The 27379-nt window shown below is 40.1% G+C and overlaps 1 protein-coding gene across 1 annotated transcript; it reads left to right on the top strand.

The window, feature by feature from the left end:
- On the top strand, nucleotides 1–27379 carry LOC124274146. The gene is made up of 4 exons (XM_046709471.1): nucleotides 1–127; nucleotides 1197–2682; nucleotides 24660–24842; nucleotides 26485–27379. Exons 2-4 carry the CDS (start codon nucleotides 2566–2568, stop codon nucleotides 26647–26649), a joined length of 465 nt encoding a protein of 154 aa, XP_046565427.1. The 5' UTR covers nucleotides 1–127; nucleotides 1197–2565; the 3' UTR covers nucleotides 26650–27379.

Here is a 27379-nt window from a genome sequence, read left to right as displayed (position 1 = left end):
GACTACAACCATCGTTTGGAGTAGTTGACACGTTCAGTAATGAAATAAATATACGCCGCGTCTCTCCAGACCGAGGTCATACATCACCTTAACACACCAAGCCCTGGTCGAAAAACACGGAATTCAAGTAAGTATCTTTTTAAAGTTCATAGTCCAGCATTTAAATCTTTTCTTTCAACACGTTCTTAGTGTTTATTTCTACTGGCAAAATGACATATGACTTTTTAGTTCACTGGTATAGCTGTGAAGGTACTTCTTCTACCCACGTACGTCGTAAGAGGCGACTAACGGAATTGGATTATTCAATTAATGTAAACGTATATCAAATGTATAAAACGATGTTCATTATGTCAGTCATTGTATTGCCTTGTCTAGACTCATACAGACTGCCGCCATAAAGTTTGAACAGAGCTTAATGTATTACATAACATCCCAAAAGTACTGTTAAAATAAAATGTATGAAAACAAAATGGTCATGTATAAAAGACCCTGCATACCTTGCATATGCTTCTCCCAATAACATATGCGCCAAAGGCTGACAATTTGCGGGATCTCACACCGTTAATGGGCGTTTAGACATTGTGTTTAGTAGAACAAATCCAGTGTTCATTTATACTACGTTTCAGAACGAATTGTATCAAAATACCTTCAATGTTGGCTTTAAATTAGTGAATGAACTCAGACACCAACTCAACGAGCTAGACTTTTGAGAGAAGCACAAATAGTGTAGGTAACCAAAGTTAAGTTCTTCTGCTTCCGGGATCTGCCGACCGCACACTCGAAACCCTGATTGCGATCCTGCTTGTAGATGTGTCATGTTAGTTCAACATTTAGTGATGTTTTAAATGCTTACGACCAGAGTCATTTGAGTTTTATTAGCGCAATTCCGCAGACCCAGGCACTGATATGACCGAAATCATGTTGCATGTCACTCACAATGGTATTGGATTTTCGCAAATGGCCATTGCATGCATCAAGTGCATATCTTCCGAAATCAATGTCATCAATGCCATAAAACATCAGGGAACATTAAAGCATTAAACTTCCCCATATCAATCCTTCTGGGACGAATTAAGAGCGTATTTCAAAAATAGATAAATTTGAGGTCTTGACTGATTTATAATGTTGCTGACAGATGTGGCGTGATATGTGATTTTCGAGGAACTGTCAAATCAACTTTTTTCTTCTTTATTTAGGCGACACCAGATGAGAGGTTATGCAGGGGAACAATGTCAGGCACCAAATCTGCTGTCTGTCACGGCTGTGTGAGCTATCACTAAGAAAACGTGGCTAGTTTAACGCATCCTTTGCTCGTTTAATTTGAAAATCGGTAATGTTCCGACGTAACTCCTGCCTCGATCTCTGCTTCATGGCTTTTTTCAGAGATTACACTGCGATAGCTCCGCTAATGCCTCAAGGTCCATTCTCCGCACCAAACATTTACACCGACACTGCCAAGCCATTATCGTATCAATAGCCAGTTAGCTCTTGCTCTGCAATAATTCCACGAGTCAACTTTTCTTCGCATTTAATGCTGAGGGACGGTGAACGGAGCGCGCAAGGATTTAGCCGGAGAGTAAATCAATTACATGCGCGATCTATGATCATGCTGTGTCGTGGAGAGGCTCTGTGTTTTCCAGTTGACGATGCCACCGGTACAACCTGCTGGCCTGGTTTGACGCCTGACGTTTGCAAGTAACGGCGGTGTCGTGTCAGAGACAACCATTTGCAGAGGGAAACGCCACTTCCAAGAGGCAGACGACTCGCTAATAAAATCAGACAGTGGCAGAAGAGAGTGAGAAGGAAAACTTCTGACAAATGGATTGAAAACACTTTCGAGGGTTTGAGGTACATCTTCTTTCCAAGTTCCGTGGAATAACGGACACTTGCGAAACTGTGATAGTAAATGGAACAGAAGGAACCTTTACGCAGAGGAACAAGTTTCACAATATCGTGCGATTGAGGCGAGGGATGCATTAACAAATTTTCGTGTCGACGAAGCCACGGTGTTAATGGCATCGTTTCCCGTTCTGCAGGGTTTGTTTAAGCTATCCCAGAGGAAATTTCCCTTGGCCGTCCAATGAAACCCTGCGTCGTCCAATGTTTTTAATTACACGATGTTGAGATCAAACCATCAACGTGCGCCCATGGGCTCGATTCAGAATTGATCGCTGTCGCATCAGGTCCAAGGAAAGCTGGGAAGGAGAGAGTGGGGAAAAATTTCCCCGCAGGACGTCGGAGGACAGAACATTCTACATAACGTTTTGCATCTCCTAGCTGATAACCATAACCAAGGGCACGTGGAACTACGGCTCTACTGAAAGAACAGCGCTCGTCTCTTAATGTAGGCAATATAGCAAGAGGAATGGTTGGTCTGGTGAAGCCCTGGTCCATTTAGGGGGCAAAGGGGATTTACCCCTTCCGAAAACTTTCAAATCTTCTCCTATTTTTTGTAAAACATGTATTTATGGGAGCCGAGAGGGATATTGGCATCTTTTGTTGCGACACTCGGATTAAGGTGACAAGGACGCGGTGGAAACATTTGCCAAAAGGTCGGCTGAAGACATGGCAAATCCCGCAAAGATCTGGAGACATTTTAAGATCCAGATCTGGCCAAGCATTCTGTTATCATCCTTCCTATGGGTTGTGTTGCTGCTCCCCTGGATTAATGGCATCGATGTCGTAAGTTATAAAGTGTGGTTCTTACTTTGCTTCAATTTGTAGTTACGCAGGCAAGGGACATCAATCTCCCAAATGCCACTATCATTAACTTTGGTGCTAATCGAATTCTAACCATTTATAGCACCTTTCTTAAGTGGTCGCTAGCATTTAATGTCCCTTATTTTCTTATCTTGCCAATGTCGTCCTGTGGCTGATGAGGTTCTGTCAGGGATGTTATTTTCAACATCGTCAATTGTTTTTATTATCAACCGTTCACGATATATTTGTACAAGTTATATTATTTCATGGTTTTGATTGTGGATATACAGTTTGAAAGTAAATAATTCACTGAAATGATGCTGGAAACGTAGACGTGTATCACCATGAATATTCTGCTGTAATAACATTGTATTCGTTATTATGTAGGGGTTGATTATCATTCCAGGTATAAAACCCATCATTTGCCGAGTAAACAACTGATTTAAGTCTTAATTGTGAAAAGCTAGAAGACTGTATTTGTACTTACAGCCCTGAATAATCCGTTTTACTTGCTTTTAAATACCGTGATATATTTATATCAAATTTTAAGGTTATGCTTTATGTTTAATTTTGTATTTTATACATATGGTCACCTGTGCAAACTTTTGCAGGCATCAATTGTCGAAGGAAGGTGTAAATATCAGAATCATGCTATGTTGGCATATGGAATATTTTGATACGATTATGATATGTTAGTATCAAGCAACTGCATCAAGTCCCATTGGCACCATGTTGTCTTTGCAAGACATTTGCACCAAACTTCAGATATGTGAGACCTACAGCTATGTCAGAGCCTAATTCAACATAAGCAGAAGGAGACTGTGTTTCAATAGTAAGAGTAGCGTTCTGGTATGACCTTAGACCGTTCGCCGTGACTTATAAAGTCAACGTCACCACCAATAGACCAGTCTTACATTATGACGTTGTTTGCAAAGACAAAACTGGTTCGAACTCACAAACGAAACAGACGTCCACCATTAGTATTAACTTGTTTGTAAAAGCGAATCTGCTCAGAAGAAACGCCATGTAAATGTTTACCACTGAGACAATTGTTACTTATGCAAGATACTGTTGATAGCTTGCTCGCAGTGCTGTGTGGCTTAGTGCAAGTTTATTTTTCAAAGTAAATCACAAGGATATTTGTTATTTGGTTCCAAATTTGGTCAGGATACTCTGGCCCCATTGGCAGTCGTTCATAAACACGAGATTATGATATAAATCGTTCAGCTGCAGGCATTGATAATGATTATGAAAGTTGAAATGCTCTTTGTATCGGTAATGGAATGTGTTATACATGAACATTTACCTACATTTCCTTTGGCTTTGAATTATCCTTTCTATTTCGCCGATTCTGAGCACATGAAAGCATATGAAATGATATAATACATAGACCTTTGTTGAGTAAATGGTTCTGAATCTGACGGATAATGGAACATAGTGACCCTTTGAACAGATCAGTGTGACAGCCCATGGTTCAATTTGTTTCCTCAAGTTCGCAAGGCCACTAGACGACCAGAGCAGTAAGTGTGGGTGTCCTGATCTTTCCCAGGTTTATCACAACCACCAATGCTTGTATAAGGAAACGACTATTTACTATTCTGGCAGGGCCTGGGATTTCTGTTTGCGACAGGATATTTCTTTTCATTTGGTGCTCACATTTCTTTTCTGTGAAAGAATGAGTTTACATTTATTTAGCTCAAATTATGTTTTTAAGAAGATCTCCACGTTCAGGGAACGATCAATTCTTCCGTAATAAAACCTGAGCTTTAGGGACAATATATCCTAGGCTTCCTGTGTCAGAGTATCATGTTGTGGGTCCCCAATGAGTGTAAGAACCACGAACGGTATGTGTTTTCATTCATGATAGTATATGGAGGATATTATATGAGTGCCCATGTCATACTATGTTTACGACACGAGTGTATAAATGTTAGTGTTTCCCGAGCGATAGCGAGGGATATACCGATATTTAGGCACGAGTGTCGTAAACATAGTATGATATAGGCACGAATATGATATTCTGTTTATTACCGAAGTCATCAAATTGAGTAAAATAAACCCAAATGTACACTCAAACATAGGCTGGCTACCCGCCGTCGCCGCATGTAGAACGCAACGTCATGGGAGAAGCATGACGTCATAACACTGTTCATGACGTCACGTCACCATGACAAAGTGATATTTTGCCCTAGGGCATCGAATGAAAAATATTAACCCCCATATTTTCTCCCTCGAAGATAATATATTTCTTTAAAGATGTTTTCTGTCACAGTGCTTTAAGAGATATACAACATACACTTAAGATCCCATGTTTGTCGTAAGAGGCGACTAACGGGATTGGGTGGTCTGCCTCGCTGACTTGGTTGACACATGTCATCTCATCCCAACTGCGTAGGTCGATGCTCATCCTGTTGATTACTGTATTGTCTGGTCCAGACTCGATTATTTACAGACTGCTGCCATATAGCTGGAATATTGCTGAATGCGGCGTTACACAAAAAACCTAAAACATGTCAACGTAGGGACATGCGCATGACGTCAATCCTTGGATTGCTGGTCGAGACTCGATTATTTACAGATACATACCTTGAATATAGCTCGATGTAACGTTAACGCAGTACACAAACGTGGAAGAAGGACTGAACCTTAATCGTGATTCTATGGTCTTGGTTACTGGACTGGTCAATGAACTAGCATCATATGTATTTGAAGTTCAAGTGGGCTAAGTTACTGGGGATAGTAAGACAGTACGTTTTATGTATATTGTGTTATGTGTGTATTAAAACCACATTTGGCAAACAACTGAAGGAAGCTGGAATCATGTCATCTATTAGACATCTGAAAGACGCACTATAGTATATTTATTGTTGTATAACGTTCAAGGCATCTTCTTACTTTGTTACGGTTATATCACGGTGTATCAACATCTGGTAGTGAAATTAGTTAAACCAACGAGTTTCTGGGTTTCAACCGCACATCCAGTAGAAGATCACTGAAACTCCTATCCGTCCTCCACGTTTTGGGTTCAATAGTAGAAATAATAATCGGCCTCGTACATGCATACATGCATGCGTGTAATTTTCACTTTTTCATTGCCGCTGCCTCAAAGCCATCCTTGTAAAGACGGAGTAGAGGTGATATTTGGTTCCCTTTTTTCGTGTAATGTGCTAAGAATCGATTTATAAAGTGGTTATTTGTGAGAGACAATTGGGAATAGAAACCGAGATTGAAGAAATCGATATCATAAACGTACTTTTCGTGGGCATGGTTTGCGTTATTCGTCCTGCTCTCTTTGGGCTGTTTTCAGATATGTAGATTGTAGGTGTGTCATAATGACATTGTACTGTGCCTTGGCACACAATTGCAGGCATCTAAAAGGTTTTTTTGGTTTTTGAATTAAAAAAACCCACCGGGTTTTACTGTCTTGTTCTTGCAGCTATCGATTTCCTTTCTGTACATCACAGGAATACTAACACATAGTGTGTTTTGATAGTTAGCAGGGCGACGGTTGACTATGGAACAACGTTAGATATGACAAAGCTTCTTGAATCTGTCAACAAGAAATTTCTTCTGACTACTGGTAATATGAAGCATTATTTGACACTGGTACAAATTATTGTAGTACATTATAGAACAGTGAGAGCAACACTACTATCTACACATTATATACGGTTTGGAAACCCAAATTACTCTTTATGGCAGTTGAACATTTGAAAGATTTTATCAATAAATGCTTTCTAAAATATAGACACGAGATAACAAAAGAGATGCAGATGAAACCATCACGTCACTGGGTCACATATGAAGTCACATCAGTCGAAATTTAATACTTTGAGCCTTCATGTTTGTTAGGCCTTTCATTAGTATTTGGACATCTTTCTCGCTATTTCAACGATGCCTTAGCTTCTGCTACAGTTACCTGAACATATTTTTCAGCACCATGAACGTTTAGTTTTTAGAGATTAGAACAACAGGTCATGCAAGCGCTCCATCAGTTTAACAGAAATAATATCTAGTTAGCGCTTCATCTTGGGCATCACGCGAGGACATAGTTCAAATGGACGGTGATTTGTCTCAGAATGGAGTAGAGGAATCCCTTAAGTCTCATTGGAGAGAATGGCGTCAATTCAACATTTCGATTGAAATTGATGATAATCGTTGAAACAAGCCACAGAGGATAATCACTCGACGTTTGTCGTTGATATCTGACATCTTCAGATTGATAATTATGACTTCAAACACATTAGTCTTTGTAGATTCATTACGTAATTGGCCAAGGTTGGCTTGAACGTTTTGTTTGTATAAAACCTCGCCACCATATTGCTGAAATGTTGCCCATGTGATGCTAAATATTAACTCACTTGTATATAATCAGAGCTCACATCTTCATGTGATGCTTGTACCGGTTTCCCATTTGTTGTAGGAATTAATTCTCCCGTGTACACGTCGTTTTGCCAACCAATAGTGATATATAATATCATTTCAGTTCAATTCGGATACAGTATGAAAGGCAAAAGCACCGGATTTTAGTGCAAAACACTCGTCAAACATTGCATCCTACTCAGCATGGACTTGGACAAAGTCAGGAGAGAAATGCACATATAATCACTTAGTGTTAGTTTACGCAAAAGGCATATTATTAACACACGCTTTTCACACGTACGGGCTTTATTTAAATGCCTGACGATCATAGTTTCTTGAATCTATTTTGCATTAGCTCTTTTGGTGTTGCCCTAATATGTGTTCCAGATTTAAACATACGCTATAACACGTCCTTATGAATAATCCGCATTGGTCAGTGTGGCTGAAGGTGGTCTACGTTGAAGTACTCCCTCTGACATGGCCCTCTTATTGCTGGTTGGGATCCCATACTCGCCTGGTTCTTAGTTTGCTACTCTCACCAAGGATTGGTTACGTCTACGATCTGGTGTGTCTTGGGCGCCCAGTGCGGACTCTGGGACAGAATTGTATTCTTGTAGGCGGAGACAACAAAGAGAATAGAATGTGCAGTCAGGCAGGGTTTCATGATATATGCTCCTGCTTCCAGTCAATGGCGTACACGTGGCACACACAGAATATTGCTGACTGCGTAGTCAAACAACATTCAATCGCAAGTATTATTTCGAAAGCCTTCTGAAAGATGTATACACGCTAAGGAACACTATACCATAACTCCAGACATATTTGGGCCCGAAAGGTATAGGCATGTATATTGGGACCTCTGATAACCTCATGATCCATTACAAATCATAATAAGAGTATTATCAACGACAACGTTTCATATTGGTCTTTTTTAAACTGGTAAACTGCTCTCATACGTTCATTGTACTTAGACTGTTTTTGTTCCAGCGTTTTGTTTTCCGTGTGTGATAGAATAAATAGTCTATGCAGGCAATCTCACTGAAAGCATCATTTGTCTATGGACAAAAACAAAGACTCATTCAGTTTGTGTATGAATATTTCAGTAACCCTGATGACGGGTTCAACGAATAAGGAAATATCAGGTTAAAGATGTATGAAGTTTGTCGTGCATTACAAATTAGATATTCTTCTTCTTCTTTGATGCTCTTCCGCGCAAGTGACACTTTTTATATTTATGGATCTAGTTATTTTGCTGTAGGATGGTTTTGACAGAACTAATTATAGAAGTTAGTGACTGTTCACGGGGTGAGTTAGGTCACCTCCAGTAAATATTTCGCAGCGAAAGACAACATCTGCAAAGTGCAGCATACCACATGATTGAACTACTGCAAAAACAATCATTTAAAATCTTCACTTGATTTATAGTTTTCCCCCAGCCGACGTTGATTTACAACTCCGATCAAAACGCACGGTCCGCAGTTCTTTCGGCGTTAAATCATATTGCTTGGTAGAAAAACACTTTCTCTTTGTATTGATTAGTAACATTTAAAACGCATTTTGTTATCATTGATTCAGTCGGGCAATAGACAGAACTCTGGTTCAGTTGTTACCTCCCCAGTTTCAATTTTCCTTTTCAATTTTCTATACAAGCTACTTTCCGGGAACAATGTTGTACATGCACAGAGGATAATTATATTTGCTCATCTGATGCTAGTGAATCCGACCAGGTATATTCCCTAGCGACCAACGTTAATGAAAAGCGGTGAATCAATCTTTCTGCTGGATATGTCAAAGATTACCCAGATTCCCTTGGGAACCCACAGTCATTGAATGTTCTCAAAGGTTGTGTGTACAATGCAGTAGGTGCATGTTTTGTGTTTTGTGTGCTCGACGATGCCTGGTTTAGTAGAAGCGTAATAATGTTAACGAGATGGTTCTACAAAGATTAATGCTAACATTCGTGGCTAGGCATATCCCAGCTGTAAAGCAGAAATATACATAATATCCCATTTGGAGACGCCCACTTCATATTCTCGGGGGTCTGGGATTAATTTGAAAGGCAGAGTAAGTGTTTATTGCTTCAAGACATACATTTCTTACCGGTCGATCTCCAAGGTAAAACAAGAAGTGAACCGCAAACGAAATTTGGTGTTAAACCAACAAACATCAAAGATATGTGGTATAAATAACAACTGCGCAGTGGGCGAGCTGTCTAAGGCGTCAGGCTAGTAATCCAGCGAGCTTGGAGGTGCCGGAATCGAGCCCACCTGTGGCCGGGTGTAAAAAAACTTGGAGTCAACTTTGTGTGCAGACTCTTTCAGTGTTGTCACAACCCTGTGCACTTAAAAGAACCCACGAATCCGTTGGTAGATGACCAGATGGTGGCCACATGAATACGTGCAAACACCTAGTTGCGGGTACAGCAACGTGCAGTAAACTTGGACAAAGTACTGTGACTATGTGTCCCAGTCCACCCAGCTGTGAATGGGTACCTCGTAAGGATGGGAAAGCCACATTAACTCTGTGCGCCTAGTAGGCAGCAAGAGTTGTATGATCCCCAGGGAGTTGAGATTGAAAATACGATGTGCCGTTGTGATGGACATCCAATGATCGAGGGGAATACAGCGCCTTTGAGCAGTTGTACTGGATAAAACAATTATATAGGGGGTATACAACTGTTTGTTTGTTTGTATGTATGTATGTATGTATGTGTTCTAAAACTAAGTTAACAAATCAATACATATCACTTCAAAGGAATTGGCAGTGTAAATCAAATTCAATGGCAGTACAAATACAATGATAAAACAATTAAAAATATATATATATATGTGTGTGTAAAATCTGCCATATATAGCTGGCGCTATTTTGACTATATAGGGCCAGACTTCTTTAGATATATCCAGATGTTCTATATGCTTCCAGATAGGTCTTACACCCATTGTAAGTATATTAACTAGCACCACACTGGTCTCAAAGTAATTTTAACAGAAACACTGAACCACAATTAAAAGCCTGTTCCACAATGGATAACACGAATCACTTCTATTTCTTTAAAGCCAATTACTGCTTCTGAACCATAGCACATTTTGTGCCAGGACAACCACTGCACACTTTCTGGTGTACAAAGGAAAATACACACTAGTGCCATTGGGATCGATTTCCAGCGATTTAGGAAGGAGTATTGGATATTGACTTACTGGTCACAAACATTGCGTAGTATATGTTGCCAAAACTCAACAGATATCGCACCAAGTTGCGGCTTTCCAGGGCCTCGTGTTCTTCGCCTAACGAACACGATTCAGTCAATGTTGACGTTTTAATGGCAAATGGTCCATAGGCCCGGATGTTCACAGCAAGCAGTTGTCTCATCGCTGTGCCCTTGCTGATGCCAACGTTGGAACAGTTGCGGCTTTCCAGGGCATCGTGTTCTTTGCAACATGAAGATGATCAGTCGATCTTGACGTGTTCATTACATCCCCCGAAATGGACCATACGCCCGTATGCCCACAGCAAGCAGTTGTCTCATCACTGATGCCAACGGGGTTGATGCTGACGGCATCACTGTGAGCATCCGGTTGCTCCTAGCGGGTTGGTCCTTCTCGTTCTTCTAGTTCTGGAACCGTCTGATGTCTTGCCAGCTGAAAGTCTCATTCGTTTGATGATGGTCTGCCTTCTATAGCCGAATGTTCTGGCAATATGGCTGTTCGAAACCTCCATCAGGGTCAACCAATAACTCGCAGCCGATAATCCTGGCATTGTGATATATGCCTTAAACAACAACAATCTCCATCTATTCATGTTCATACTCTTGGCGCCAAACATGCACATTCCATGATATTCCATTGACAGCGTTGTAAAGGATGTCTGTTCTGGTTTGTGCACCATGTACTTTTCAAATTATTTAACTTGTGTGTAAACAAATCATCTCAAACTTTTATTTGTTTGAAAAATAAACTGACAAAGCAAAACAGGTCATATAAGTTCCTTACGACAATGTCTTACTGGAGACTGAGTATATCTTCGCGGTTCCACCAGTGACTACCACACTGGCGAAAAAAAGGATCGATTATTATATCGCTTACTCTGTTTTCCGACTGTGATCTTGTCAAACATGGCGACACTAAACATGTGCTAGACTTGTAATCTTTACTTCGTTTCATTCATACGGAAAACAAGCATGAATTTCGACATCGCAGGCGGTCTCGCCTTCCATGTAATACTTGGTATTGCATTTTCAGCACGATTCCTCTCCATGATAGATGTTCCCATATTGCCCCAAGATAGAGCTATGGGACTTTCATTTAATACTTGTCTGGAGAACACCAGGGCTGTCATCATTGGCGGTCATCTGACGGGTCAGATATTTCTTACCATTGGTCGATATGTCCAAATGATGCTAACGGTTCTCATAAGGACAACCAGTAAACGTTATATTCTCCTGTCTGGCCGGAATAGTCCTGGTAGTTTGCAAATCACTAGACTCCAATTTGGCACGCACAAAGAGCATGAATTCTCACATGTAAAGTTCCCAAACATATCCCCAGAAGAACAAACAACACTCGTACCAATGACTTGAATCCCCTGTCACTGCTTGTTCATCAAGCTAAAGGTTTCTTCCAGGAATGGTATTATAGAGAGAGTGTAACTGGAGGATAAGGAATTACTCTCACATTTTATAATATCTTCTTCGACTAAAGTCTGAGAAGGCTGAAAAGATTCTGGAAGTGCTGTCCATCTTTCTTTGCTGTTGAAACATGTCTCTGACGCCAATATAAACCTCGATGGGGTAACACTCACACCATGACATTGTTGCTTGACTGAAACATTTTGCGGTCAATATACGTCCATACAAACGTGTATTGAAAGGAGCAGTCACTCTGCATTTATTCGTCTGGGGAATCCTAGACGGTGACAAACATGAGGTGGATCATAAAATAGTTATTTGAGTAAGGGTTGTTAATTATTCTGCCCTATACTTAAGCTGAAGATGATGGCAAGCATAAATTTTGGTTAGGTATGGTAGCCTAGCGCATTAAATTCCTGCTTTCCGATCATAAGGTTGATGCAATGCGTAACATCCACGTTTACTTCCTACCGCGCCTACATCGCTGAATATTGCTATTACACATCATTATGCCATATTCACTCATTCCTGTTTAGCGACATCTTGGCCAACAGTCCGTGTGTTGCGCAATCGAAAATTGAACTTTAGCTGCAAACGTGATGTCATTTCAAAGTGTACTTTAAAATGTATTGGAATTCTATGGCAAGTCACAGTCAGTCACATTACAAATATGAAGTTCAATTAGCTACTAACGAAACGTGTGCATATTACATGTATGTTCATGTGTATTGAGATGAGGATTTCTTGAGCATGACTGTTAGCAGGGACGTAACGTCGACAGGTGAAGTAATGTTATAGCGGTGATGTATTTCCACCTACTCCAGCTTGTATGCCAAACGTCGGCAAGGATCAATATGTTGCTGACAATCAAATTATTGATAACACAATCAATGCACGCGCATATAAGATGAAACAGTGTTATACCGTTAAAGATTCTTTTGGTATAAGGTATGGCGTGGAAGATTTATACATGGCAACGTGTGATCATGAGAACACGAATGTTGTAGTAATATATATATATACTTTCTGAGAATATTTACCAATTTACCATTGTTTTCAAGCCATGTCGTTTCTGAGACTATGTGTCTGATCAAGTAAAGCTTAAGAAACATGATACACGCCCAAGGTTTTACATTATATGTCAATACAAAGATGGCCATCTCACTGAAACAACTGTCATATTGCGAGAATACGTAATATAAATGCCAGTCTGTCTTTTTCGAAAAAAGGTCTACGAAGTTTCCATTATGGTTATAACTGGCAAAACATCAATCAATACATTTTGTATTGTGGACATTGCTATTTCGCTCAAATAACATACATTATGATCAGCTGATCATATAACACGTCGTAAGTTGTATTTTTCTATTTGGTTTGGATTTGTAAATATTGTATGGAACATATTGCATTGACCCATACCTTAGATATAACCGAACTACTGTCTTTGTAAATACATCTCCACTCTTTTTCTCTTAAAAGCCATGAAGAACCTGTGCTTTGCTAGGATCATCTAAGGATGACGATAGTTTTCATCTATTCTGGAGAGTGCCTGGTTTCTGTTGAAAGTTAAAAGTAGACAAACGTTTACTAACCTGTTGTTGTAGCTACTGGTGGCCCACAAAGGCACGCCCAAAACGATTCGTTGTAATAAACATTCGTTGTAATAACCAAAGATACATATAAGGGTATATGTATGTTCAGTAGTGTTAAGAGCAGGAATGGACCAAACAGTATGGTCGGTTTAGCTAAGTCAATATAATATAATACAATTCAATATATAAAGACAATACAAGAGAAAAGCGGGCCTTGAATATCCTCTGAACCAAATGCCGTTTGGAAATATAAGCTTAAATGTTCATATATATTTAACGAAAATGTAAAGTCAGTGACAATTTCGAAATGTTCTCTTTTTCTTATGCCAGTTATAAAGGGTAAAAAATATCTTGAAAAAACTCTGATGTAATTCTGAGATAAGAAAAAAATGAGAGCGTTCGAATCCCTGCATCTCAATGTCAAACACTTCACCCATTGTATCATCAAGCCTTGTTTGTGAAGTGTTTGTATGACCACAACCACAAGAGAGTTAATTATAACGATTTGCTTTGCATACAGCGGTCTCCCATTAAGCTTAATAGGTTTCACTAATGGAATCAGAAATTCACAACACCAGAGGAGATGCTATTTTCACAGCAGGGACAGAAACGTTATGTTAATACTTGATTTAACAACTCGCTTTCAATAACCGTCTGCAGAGATGAATTATATAGGACTGTGTAGGAAGTGTATGGTTAAATCACATAACAATTTTGCTAATGTAATTATTTGTCAACTTAAACAATTTGCTTTTACGTTGTGAGTCATGGCGACTGGCATAAATCCAATTACTCCCTTGAAATTAGGGAATGCTGACAATGCTGTCTGCAACCAAACGGAATTTGTAGATTCAATAATTCTTGCATTTTATTTCTGAACGGATTATTAATTGGCATACGTCTTCGCAACATATTTTCCCTGCCTTGTAATTACCGATGGGTGATGCTCAACTGACGTAAACTGATTAGACCATAGAAAGTCAACGCTGAACAAGCAAAGCGTTGTCATAAGCTAAGTACAGCATACAAAAAGCGTAGTAAATGTTATGTTTCTTTGATGCGTTCATTAAAGATTCTCTCAGGATTCATGGTCGTTTAACCCTGTCAGTGGATATCGATTTACCCTCAAGGAGCAGAATGGTTTTGGCTTGTTTTTGATATTCCTAGTGTATTGTGCAGTTCAGTATTGAGAAACCAGTACAGAGAGACATTTTGTCGTGAACTAGGCCGAGAAGCTTACATGACCCGTTTTACCTCACGGGAATCAAATGATAACAATGTTGAGGTGTTATTCTGAGGGTAGGCATAGCGTACTTTTATTCAGATTAGTATATAGGATCCTTCTCCAGTCGAGACACGTTACAGTCGGGAACATTTCACCTAATGCACCATATTACCAAGTCTAGACCTAACGATCGAAGACGGTCACTAGACCGTGGCACCCTAACGTCTGGAGAAAGGTTCTCTGATAGCAGTTTGTGAAGTAAATGTGTGCGCTAGTGTTTGCGGTACTATTCCAACCAAAATACGACATGATTCACCAAAATGGGATTTTCATGTATTATGAAATGAAGAATCGAATCCGGGTATTTTGCTTGACGAGCCAACATTTATCCACAACTAGAAATAGCAGTTTGTCTTATTTTTTTATATTTTTGTTAGATAAACCGAATCCTCATCGAGGATATGACGTGATACATTGCACTATCAGACCAATTCTTTCACTCCTATATGCGTTAAAACTCTAAAAAATGATATCGTATGCATATATCGACACGAGCAATGGAAATGAATGCATACGAGGCAGGAGACAATATGTTTCGATATCATGAGACACATATCTTGATGTCCTTTAAGAGTTGCATACTAGTATTGGTAGAATGCACTGACAGGGAAATCAAAATTGGATAATACGCATGCTGTGAAAGGTGGTTGTCATCCAAACTCTGGCGTTTTTATGTGACAAGCCTTGAATCATTTCCAGTAAGTGAGCATCACTTCTTTTTGTAAACACCACATAATTAAGTATAAGTTACAGAGAAAATGTTCAAAACAGAAATTTGTATGAAGGATTTACCTTCAAATAGCCATTCCCAACACCGTTTCATATACCAGAACTCGAAATGAGAGCAAACAGTGAAACGGTCACATCTATTTCATATGTTGATCTCTTCATTAAGATTCAGTGCGACATCCAACATTACACATGCTTTCATGCCGTGCTTGACGGGTGCATCTCCAGTATTCTAGCAGGTCCATCATTATAATTTGGTATCCATATTTCACAGCGAGTGACATGCGATCGAGAGGATTTCAAAGAGCGTCATATGATTTCTTGCTCATGGGTTGCTAGGTAAGGGCCGATGTATCCAAGGCATTGGTGAAATTAAGTATTGGTTAATGGAAGACGAGAAGAGGAACATTTGACACCAATGGCTAAGATGAGGTTGGATGAAGTTACCTTGTTTGAAATGTACATTTGGTATGTTCTGTGCTTGTTCAGATGACACCTTGAATTCAGTTTGCGTGTGTTTGTGATAGTGAAAGGTACACTCTCCTATTCGCAAACACCTGGTATCATTGATTTTTTATTGTGGTCCATAAACACATGCAGCTTGCGATATGTAAGACTGACTGACTGACTGACTGACTGAGTTTGGTTTTACGCCGCTTTTAGCAATATTCCAGCAACATCACGGCGGGGGACACCAGAAATGGGCTTCACACATTGTACCCATGTGGGGTTTCGAACCCGGGTCTTCAGCGTGACGAGCCAACGCTTTAACCAATTGGCAAGCCCACCACCCCGATATGTAAGACAGTGTTGCACTGAATTGTTTTTAACTTCGAGTTCAGAATAAATATATATAGTGAAAATATACAGAAAACCGATTGTCCGAAAGAATGGGTGTGTAAAGTTGGTTGTCGCTGAATCTTAATGAAGAGATCAAAATACAAACCAGACGTGAGAAATGGTGTTATCTGCAGTGATGAACCCAGAGGCGGAAGACAGGAAGTGTTTCGAATTGGTTTGGAAATCCAGGTTGCCTCGAATAAATGTGTGGCACGTCAGACCTACACACCTGCATGCGACATTTTTCACTGATGAAAAATGAGTTTCATACCACACGACACGATGTAACTCTGTTCAGTGTGGAATTATCCTCAACTGAGTCCCTCACTCGATAAATCGAATTATCGCAAGAGGTGTGACAGAACCGCCACATCGCATCTGTAAATGTCATGAGACAGTGCGAACTGCATCTCGCGTGCATCGTGATAGGTGTTACCATGTCAAAGACAGGAATGGATATTTGAAAGATATATCTTAATTGCGAGTCCCTAACATCGGCGTAATATGATTGTTACCATATATCAATTTGCTCATTGTGAGCTCACTGCATCATTGATGCAGGGAACGAAGAGTGATCACGACTGTGCAGACATGACTGGTTTTACGCCAACCTCATCATCATCTGTATGCACCACTATATTTCGTGAAGGTCAAGGTCTAACAAACATGAGCCGCAGAGGAGCATGCCTTGCCAACCACGATGTAAATCAATATAGTTCTAAAACTGTAAACTATGATCTTATTGCATTCCTGTCTAGCCTTCAGCAATAACAATGAAGAAAATAACCTTAGACAATTTTCGCCTGTCACGACAATTACGGAAGAGCGCTGCACGTGTCAATTCGCGAAGTCCCTTGGGACTCACCACAGGTCATGACAGTTATTTCCTTCAGACTTGACGGTACTGTAAAAGGGTGTGAGCTCAACTGGTTCGCGATAGAATAGTGGCGGGCCGTCCTTTTACTATGGTCCCTGGTGGTAACATTTGCTTATAATATATTCATGGATTTGGATAGACCGCAATAGACTAAAACATTCAAACATGAATCAGGTCTGGTTTCCGGATAAAATGTTAAAGAATATATTCGTGGGTTCGTTTCCATGTAGCGCATTCTGGGTACCTTATGACCTGTTATTTCGCAGTACCTGGGTTTGAATATCGTGTTTTCCTGACTTGCCCTGATTATGTCAATATATTTCTACTCTGTATGTTTTCGTAGTCTTCATTTTGTGTGAGTGATTTACGTCCAAAAGCTGGTGCCCTATGTACCCGTGGAGATCCTGGTAAGATTTAGCCATGCTTGTCGTAAGAGTGGACGAACGGGATCGGGTGGTCAGGCTCGCTGACTTGGTTGACACATGTCATCGTATCCCATTTGCGCAAATAGATGCTCCTGCTGATGGATTGTCGGGTCCAGACTCAATTATTTACAGACCGCCGTCATATAGGTGGAATATTGCTGAGTGCGGCATTAAACAACGAACTAGAGCACTGGTGAAGTCGAACTCCCGATTCTGATTATGTTCCCAAGTTTATCCGTGGTTTTTCGTGATCATATAAGACATGCGACACTCGGGGCTTTCGAACTCAACTCCTGTGTTACAGCTGAAATACTGTTAAAAAACGGCGTTCGGTCAAACTCACTCACTCATGCACTCTTTCTTGTTTCTGCAATGGTGTATATATCCATAATACTACAGGTGAAATTATGATTCTTCCTCGCAGGAAAATGGGATTGCCTCTTGACACACGACAATATAACACCATCTTAAGACAAACAGTGTCAATAGAACAGTTGATATCAAGAATAGAACCACAAGTTAAAGGGTTCACATATAAATACGCTTGGAATCTTCAAGTGATAAATTGCTAGGTCTGTTTCATAACGCATGTCGTTATCAAAGCCGATTTCATGCTCACTGGGTGTATATTATTTATTAATAAGCGACCCAACACGCTGTGTAAACGTATCGCTGTAATTTCAATCATTTCGTGAATGTAACACCACCCATGTGAATCAGAATCATTACTAAATTGATTTTGAATTATACACAGTCCATTTAGACAGATCAAGATACAAGAGTACAAGTTAAACAACGATAGTGTGCATTTCATGTTGCCATGGAGATATGACGAATTTATATGCGTATCTCGCCAACGATCACCAGCAACTGAACGTTTTATAATTATTGTTATGTCATCTCAGTTTCAAAACTCACCCTTCGAGACCCGACCCAGATATATATCTATTGAACTCCATGTAACTGCATTTAGATTCGACGGTCTTTATTGCATTGCCGACGGGCGGCTTTCAAGTGTTATACCCTTGAGGCCCTTAGTGCCATACAGGCACAAGGCTAGCGCCAGACAGTTGTTGGAAGTAACGGTGCTTGTCCAATAGGGATTCAAGAATCCTTATGAAGTGTGTGCAAATCCCTCCATACTTTGATCTTAAATGAGCTTGGAGAAAGCAATCTGTGAGCATTGTTATAAGAGTAGAAAATCAAGTTTCCTCACTTAAACCGTTACACAATATGCCTACCATCTCGTGCTGTAACGTCTTGCGGCTGTCAGGCCTGATATGAGCAACGCGATACCAGAAGTTCCTTGCTCATATCTCCTCTAATATGTCGACAAGTAAAAACTCGAAACTTATTTGAAGACCGTCATCATCACTCAGCTGAAATGTTTGACATGAAAAATTCCTGTATGCAATAATTGTGACAAAAAAATCCCATTCATGTAAATTGTTTTGTAGGTTGTAAAGGAACCCGCTGTAGGATACCGTGGTATATTTGTTTGGTTGTTCGTTTAACGCCACACTCAGAAATGTTCCAGCTGTATCAATCCAGAGATCGGCATATTGACCGTCGTTCAACGCAGATGTGAAACGATCACATGCATCAAACAAGACGCCCGGCCTAAAGAGCCGATCCAGTGTGTCACCTTTTACGACTTGCATTGGTTACTGAAGATCTACTCTAACCTGGATATTCAAGGGTGTCCGGATTTCAGTGCACAGTCTGCAGACTCAGTTCAAATTCCCGGCCATCTTTGACATTAAATTCTTCGTATTTTTTCTTCTTCTACTACTCCTACATCTTCCTTGCCAAAGCAACAAATAAAACGCAAGACTTCACACGGCACCGATGGGAATGGTAACCGTGCATAACCCTGTTCGTCTCTTTGAGTAGTGTGCATACTTTACATCCACATCTTTCCTTTGGGTGCTAAAAGGTTTCGATTTACATCATCGTCCCTAGCTGCCAACGGTGCCGTGTATTGTACAAGGTACGCTCTTTGGTAGACAATATATGCTCTGGGACGGAGTCGGAGCTCACATAGTGTAAGGAATCAATCTGGCAGAAACAGACACTCAGGTTAAATACCCCTACTTCCCACCCACCCCTGATTTGTGAACCGTCACCTGATTTCTGACCGATACGTTTTGCACGTGTCACATTCCAAGTAACTGTCAACGAATGTAAAACGTCCTCTTACCAGAAGCAAACATACCATCATGCGAATGTGATTTCGCATTATGATGGATTATTCAAGAGAACCAAACCAACATGCGTTGACTTGATAGATCAGATTTGGGAATCAGTGTGTTTTGGTCGTGTCTTGTTTTAACCAGCTGCAAGGGTAACATCACACAAAGCAGAACTCCATGTTGTCACGACGCATGTGAACACAATGAACATGTCGTGCAACAGATGCATTACTGTCAATCAATGTCCCATGTCCATCGGATCACGATGCGTTATTCATGAACAGAACAAATATACATTGAATTGTGGATACATATATAATATTCAGTCTTCAAAAAATATAGAAGAGTGGAAAATGAAATATAGACATACATACATTAATGTACCCAACATTAGCAGGGCATCAGCGCGACGACTGTCATAAAAGTCTTAATTGCGATCGCGAAAGGTCTGAGGAACAGGATCCTGTATTTTGATCAATATACCTGTCAACACAATGTGCGTTAGATGTACAATCAATGCATTTCAAACTACAAGATCCACGCCTAAGGTCTTATGAATAGAGCTTGTGTGAGGAAGGTCGATTCTTAGCGTCATGTTGTGAGACGTCAACAAACGGTAATTGTTGTTTCCCTGCCTGGTGTCAACATGAAGGGGGCAAACCAGGGACAATTCCTCTCGGAATCAGAATACCGCATTTAAAAGGGGTATCATCCCTATATTGCGGCATGGCGTCTCATTGAGTTGGAAATTGACGTGTGGTCCTGTGCAAAGGCCAAAACTCAGGTGAAGTTAAGCAACGTTGGGCGCGGAGAGTCCTCGGATGGGTGACTGTGTTTGGCTGCTTGATTCCTGAGAATTTCTTGGAATTCAGTCCTGCCCCACAATGAAGCACACGTGATACATTTGGTCTCACCTTAGGCAAGTTAATTGCCTCGTTTCCTCCAGCAGAAAAGTCCTCGGATTGGTGACGGTGTTTGGCTGCTTGATTCCTGAGAATTTCTTAGAATTCAGTCCTGCCCCACAATGAAGCACATGTGATACATTTGGTCTCACCTTAGGCAAGTTAGTTGCCTCGTTTCCTCCAGCAGAAAATGCGCACCCAGTGGGATAAAATCATGTGACTATTAACCTTCTAGCGCCTAACAGACAACTTGGGTTATCCGGGGTAATAGTGATACACATATTGTTCGGGCGCTTCGAGCATGCATTGCGTATGGAGAAATGCGCATGACAAATGGACTATTATTATTACTTCATCATACATTCCGATTCACATATGCACATGGCTACATAAGCGCAATGCCTTTGAATGAAACGTTTAACCTTACTTAATTTCACCTCACCCAAAATACAAGCTACAGTCAGAAACTCCCAACCATGTTGCGCTTACATATATATGTCTTCGAATCAAGAGAAGTAAAGCCTAGTATTTCCCCCATATGACTACAGTTAATCTTGCGAGTACGACATGGTAATGATCAACACAGCCCAAGTTTTAATTCCATATTGTATCCAAGGATATGAGGAGTCCAATCTTACCAAGATGCGACCTGTAGTATGATCAGAACCACGCATCACCGCAATATAAATGTGTCTGGTCATGATTCCGTTGCCATCAAATCTCAAAGCAAATACCTACAATGGTTTACCATTGATCCGAGTTGGTCCTTATATCGCCGTAAGGTCTCACGGGTCAAAGAGGAATATCAGGCATGGCTGCCGGAGGCATGAAACTGCATACACGCGTATCAATCGATAAATTCTCTTTCTGAAATTTATAATAATGTCCCTTTGGCTGTCTGGTCAGAATGGTGCATCTCTGGTGAAGATCGTGTAACACAATTTTGCTTCATCAGGTCTCAAATGACACAACCCGCTCTCATCTCATTTACTTGGGCCTGGGGAGATTTGCGAGAGGTTCACAAAAGTCGCCTCTTGAGATGAACCAGTTAACTGGAAAAAGTAGTTTAGCTGGTATTAAGGGCGTTTAGCTTTGATAAATGTCGACATTTGCATACCAAAGATGACTTGACTGTGCGAATGTCTATTGAACTGGTTCGCTGATAGTAACGACGTGATATAATGGCTTTAATTTAGATGCAGACATAATTTAATGTGACGCTGGCTTAATGCACGTTTTTGTATACTCAGGGATAAAAGAATGTCTCAAACACACGGCATATAGATCTCATATACAAAGCATGAGTTGGTTTGTCAGTTGCCAATTTCATTGTTTATGTACCAACACCAACACATACACACACACACACACACACACACACACACACACACACACATATGTAATATATATACTGAAAGAAAATAATAAGGTAAATTAAAGGATCGCATCTAACTTTGAGACTGACATCTAAATTACTTAACTTGACTGGAAGTATCCCCGAGATGTTGCCAGACACTTGCGAGAGCATGTGGGGACATACTCGATACTGACTGTCTTTATTTAAACTGGAAACAATGAATCAAGTCTGTTTGAAGGAAATCTGAAATTGTATGCGATCCCTTACGCTTTTTCTCCCAGTATATATATTATGTACTACTCAAAACAAGTTAAAGTACACTCACAGTGTCACACACATTAAACTATAGTCACGTGATTATAAATTATTCTCGTCACGATATGGCTGAAATATTGCCGATGTGACAATAAATATGAACTCACTCACTCACTGTTGGCAATCTATAGCCTCGTTTTATATTGTTTTGTCTTCTATAGTAGTTAAAGGTTTTAGATGTTCTTACTTTTTTCATATCGATATCTGTGGCCCTATAGTTGTTTTTGGGGATGTTAAAGCGTTACTCGTCTCGCCGAAGACCAGGTTCGAATCCCCACATGGGATATGTGTGAAGCCCATTTCTGGTGTCCCCGCCGTGATATTGTAAAAGCGGCGTAAAACCAAACTCAGTCAGTCAGTCAGTTAGTTGTGTTACTGTCCTTCGTTGACAGGGTTTAAGAATGTGTCTTTAATTATTATGAAACTATAACTTGATATAGTCACGATATACTGCCGATGTGACTTACAACTTTAACTAAATAACCTTGAGTTGCATCCCTTTGAGGCAGGAAATTGTGTTCACCGTGGTTATACTTCCAGGTTGGTCAGCAGCATATGTCTTTTATAGCGTTAAACGTCTAAGATCTGCATTGAAATACTGCGGATGTATATAATCAGATGAAGACAATTACGTCTCAGATTATATTCATCATCATGATTCATTTTATAAAGTGAGTGCATATTGCTTAAAGCCGCACCAGCATGTTTGCAGCTATTCGTCGCGGGATCCATGTGGGATGAAATGTTAATAATACTGAAACTCTATGCCATGTGTACAGTATCTGGGAACCCCTGGGGTTTTCGCTGCGACGTTAATTGGGATAATGTCGTTACAATGTGTAATTGAGTCTATAATTACCAATTACCAACACTTTTAGCGATCGTGTGTTTGCAACGTGTGACCGGCTGATTGGGTGCCAGCGTTCCCTGATGTCTTAGCTCATTGGTTGTCCAAGTATAAACATGCCTGATACATGTAGCCTGGTTCGATTCCCCACATGGATACAATGTGTGAAGCCCATTTCTGGTCTCCCCGATACACACACACACCTTTTGATAACGCTGGAATATTGCTAAAAGCGGCGTAAAACCAAACTCAGTCAGTCAGTCAGTCAGTCTAGTTGTTTTACTGTCCTTCGTTGACAGGGTTTAAGAATGTGTCTTTAATTATTATGAAACTATAACTTGATATAGTCACGATATACTGCCGATGTGACATACAACTTTAACTAAATAACCTTGAGTTGCATCCCTTTGAGGCAGGAAATTGTGTTCACCGTGGTAATACTTCCAGGTTGTGTCTTTTATGGCGTTAAACGTCTAAGATCTGCATTGAAATACTGCGGATGTATATAATCAGATGAAGACAATTACGTCTCAGATTATATTCATCATGATGATTCATTTTATAGAGTGAGTGCATATTGCTTAAAACCGCACCAGCATGTTTGCAGCTATTCGTCGCGGGAAGTGTTAATGATACTGAAACTCTATGCCAAGTGTACAGTATCTGGGAACCCCTGGGGTTTTCGCTGCGACGTTAATTGGGATAATGTCGTTATAATGTGTAATTGAGTCTATAATTACCAATTACCAACAATTTTAGCGATCGTGTGGTTGCAACGTGTGACCGGCTGATTGGGTGCCAGCGTTCCCTGATGTCTTAGCTCATTGGTTGTCCAAGTATAGACATGCTTGATACATGCAGCCTGGTTCGATTCCCCACATGGATACAATGTGTGAAGCCCATTTCTGGTCCCGATACACACACCTTTTGATAACGCTGGCATAGCGCAAAAAGCGGCGTAAAAGCCAACTAACTCACTCACTATTCTCATGAAGTAAAAGAGTCCAATCGCAAATAGAAACGTGAGCAAAGAACGTCACCTTGACTATTCCCAGTTCATTTATAGTTTTAGAGCACGATTGCATTAACTTTAACCCGGGTCTCTCATAAATTTTGTTCCAAGGTCTTTAACTGTCATTCTCATGGTTACGTACAGAATCCTTTAAAGCTTCCCATAGCTCCTCATATTTACCCCCGCATAGTCGTAGTGGCGAGCGACACAAACTGGTATAGCACACTTCATCCTCAGGGGATTTTGCCAGTCGTACGATTACAAAGTATCTCTTTCCTGCCTCTTTGATCATTGTTCAACGCCACTGCGGAAGCTCTAGCCCGGGATGCGGCTTTACCATCTGAATACAAGTTGGACATTTCAATGGAAGACCACCCCCGAAATAGCTTTACTTTAAACAAACTACCAATATGTTGATTACTCTGTTTTCATGGTTTTTGTTCTAGTGGTAATTCAGTTTGTATGTGTTCATTGTGTTACACAATCTATTTATTTAAATTTTGTTCTACAGTTAAAAAATAACTTGTAATTGTATTACGAACGGCATTATGCATTATTACCACAAGGCATATGCTTACGGTGTTCATGTTTGTTTTTCAGACAACTGCGATGCCAAATAGGAATATTACAGTGAATGACAGATGCTGCAATGGGATCCTTGGATATGCCACAAATAATGCTGACTTTACAATAGTGTGCTCAGAGATGATATGCTGTAACAATAGTGAGACTGTGGCTGTAGTTCCTGTGGATGTCGCACTGGGATTCAGTTTTCGTTGCATGGTGGGTATTCTATTTAATTTTTTTTAATTAATGTTGGTATGAGTTATTTTCCTAATGTGAAATGAAACGACAAATAAAAGAAATGTGGTGACTCATTGTTTATTTGGTGAATGGGTATCGGTGTTGAGTGTCCATCGATCAAACTATCAGCTTTATAAGGCTATAATTGTAAGCTCAATAAAGCGGTAACACAACACTTGACGAAAGAGTCGGTACAAAAAGGATGAGGGAATAAAATAATGCAATTGATCTATTTTCAGACGACAGAAATCCATGCAAGCAAACAGCTACTTCATATGACACGCCCGTTTCTTATCCGATAAATATTACATCTGTTCTGACAGAAAACAAATGTTTGATTCTTTGGTTGGTACGGTTGGGTATGTCATTCTCAAAAATAATTATAGACATTTAAAGTGAGTGAGTAAGTATGGTCGTACGACCCTTTTAGCAATAATCAAGGGACACGCGTAATTGGCAGTACATGTTGTACCCTAGCTGGAAATCGAACCCGGGTCTTCGGCGGGATGAGCGAACGCTTTATCCTCTAGGCTAACCTAAAGTTCTTGATAAACCCTTAGAGGGAGTCGTCTTATTTAAGATACGTTGAATTCAGTATAAGAACGGTAGTATCAGTGGACAGATGGTATGCCATTTATAATTTCAACGTTCAATTGGGCGTTTCGGTGTAGGTGAATCTAAGCAACATATGTTACACATTGCATTTGGGATGATACTTTCTTAGTAAAGTACAGATTCTAGTCCTTTTGCTGGGTTGTGTCCCATCCGGGATTCGAACGCACACCCTAAGCACTTTTATCAAGCAGGGGCTCCTTTCACGAAGCACTAAGGTGATCGTAAGTCACTGAGGTAATCTTAGTGCAATGTTAAAGAATGGAAGTTAAGGTTACCTTTAGTAAAGGTTGCTTCGTGGAAGGAGCCCCTGGTTATTAATAACTTGGAGGGACAAGGTTATGTTGCAGTCTGTATAGGTGTATCTCCTTCCAAGTAATTTTTTCGTTAAATACAATAGTGTCCATCGTTTAAGCGTGTTCGACATTGCTAAGCTAAAGTATATTTTTCACAAATCACGTAAATAAAATTCTCTGAGGCATTTTTGTCTCATATTTATTCTAATAAATGTCTGCTAAAAGCAAAGGTCCATTGCATGAATCTGACTGTATCATAAGGTGTTTTTGTGGGTCACCATCAAATAGTGATGGTACTAGTCTAAAAAAAAAAGTAGAACATGTTTTTGTTTGTTTCAGATCTATCTTGTCAGTATGCTAATAGTGTGATTATTAATTGACACCAGGGGCGGATGGGTAGCCAAGTGGTTAAAGCATTCGCTCGTCACGCCAAAGACGTTCGATTCCCAACATTTGTACTGGATTTTGCTGGAATATTAGCGTAAAAACTAAAAACAGCGTAAAACTAAACTCATTCACTCACTCACAAATCGCCATCAAATAGTGATGACGCTGTGTGTACGGAATACGAATACGGAAACATGTTTTTGTTTGCTTTTAGACTGAGTCTGAAAATCGTTATATGTGTTACTGGTGTGATTGTGAATTACGAGCAAATCGTAACGGCACCGGGTGTTCACATAAAGTAAAATTTGTGTCTTGTTTTCTTTTAGCCGAGGTCTGAAGTTCGCCATTTATGCTACCAGGCTGGTGGAGAAGTAAGGACATCCAATCAGGATCCAGATCACGCACCACGTGTCTGTTGTGAGGATGCCAAATTTGACATTCTCTTGAATCAGTGGGATGCTGCTATGGTTGTGAAATGTGTCGCCAGGTAGCCAAAGGTGTGCCTCTTTGACAAATGCTTGCAGTGGAATGGTGTGATGTATGTGATAGACTTCCATTCGAAGTGATGTTTGTATTCTGTATTCGGATTTAGTACTATTGGAGCTGTTACTTGCGTCAGCACAAAGGAATATTTTCTATGAGTTCTCAAAGCTGCAGTATCACTTTACCACATCGCTTGGATACACAAACCCTCATCGCTGCACTCTCACGTTGCATCAGATGAACGAAAACGACATTTATGAAGGCGTATGAATATGCGTCATATCACGGTGCGTGTGTCGCTTGTTCACCAAAAACTCAGTGTCACTTTGTGTGAGAGAGCTGATCGTATTCTTGGATTGTAAAACGAACATCGGGATAATATGAAAAAAGCCTAGGGACTTTTGTATTTTTGTGAAAAAGTTGAATAGAACACGATGAAGCACGAAATATTATGTCAACCACGGAGGAAGTTTCAAGTTTGTGGATTGTGTGTTCATGAACTCGTCTTCAGAATTATTCAGTGCATATGGCAACACGGTTTTCTATTGATATGTTTTGAACAGTGATTTATCATATATTGCATTCAGGTCCAGTGGTATGTATGACATATCAACCAGGACACTGTAAATATAGATATTTCGATCAACTATTGCTGTTTTGAAATCTTGATTTAACAAGTCTATCATATGTGTGAATGTCTCTGAATCTTGTGAGTGAATAAATGTTCTTTCTACTGCT

The sequence above is a fragment of the Haliotis rubra genome, unplaced genomic scaffold (genome assembly GCF_003918875.1).
Source record: "Haliotis rubra isolate DU_JTF1 unplaced genomic scaffold, ASM391887v1 Scf188, whole genome shotgun sequence".
In the NCBI taxonomy this organism is placed as follows: Eukaryota; Metazoa; Mollusca; class Gastropoda; order Lepetellida; family Haliotidae; genus Haliotis; species Haliotis rubra.
This window is presented reverse-complemented; position numbering and strand designations above follow the sequence as displayed.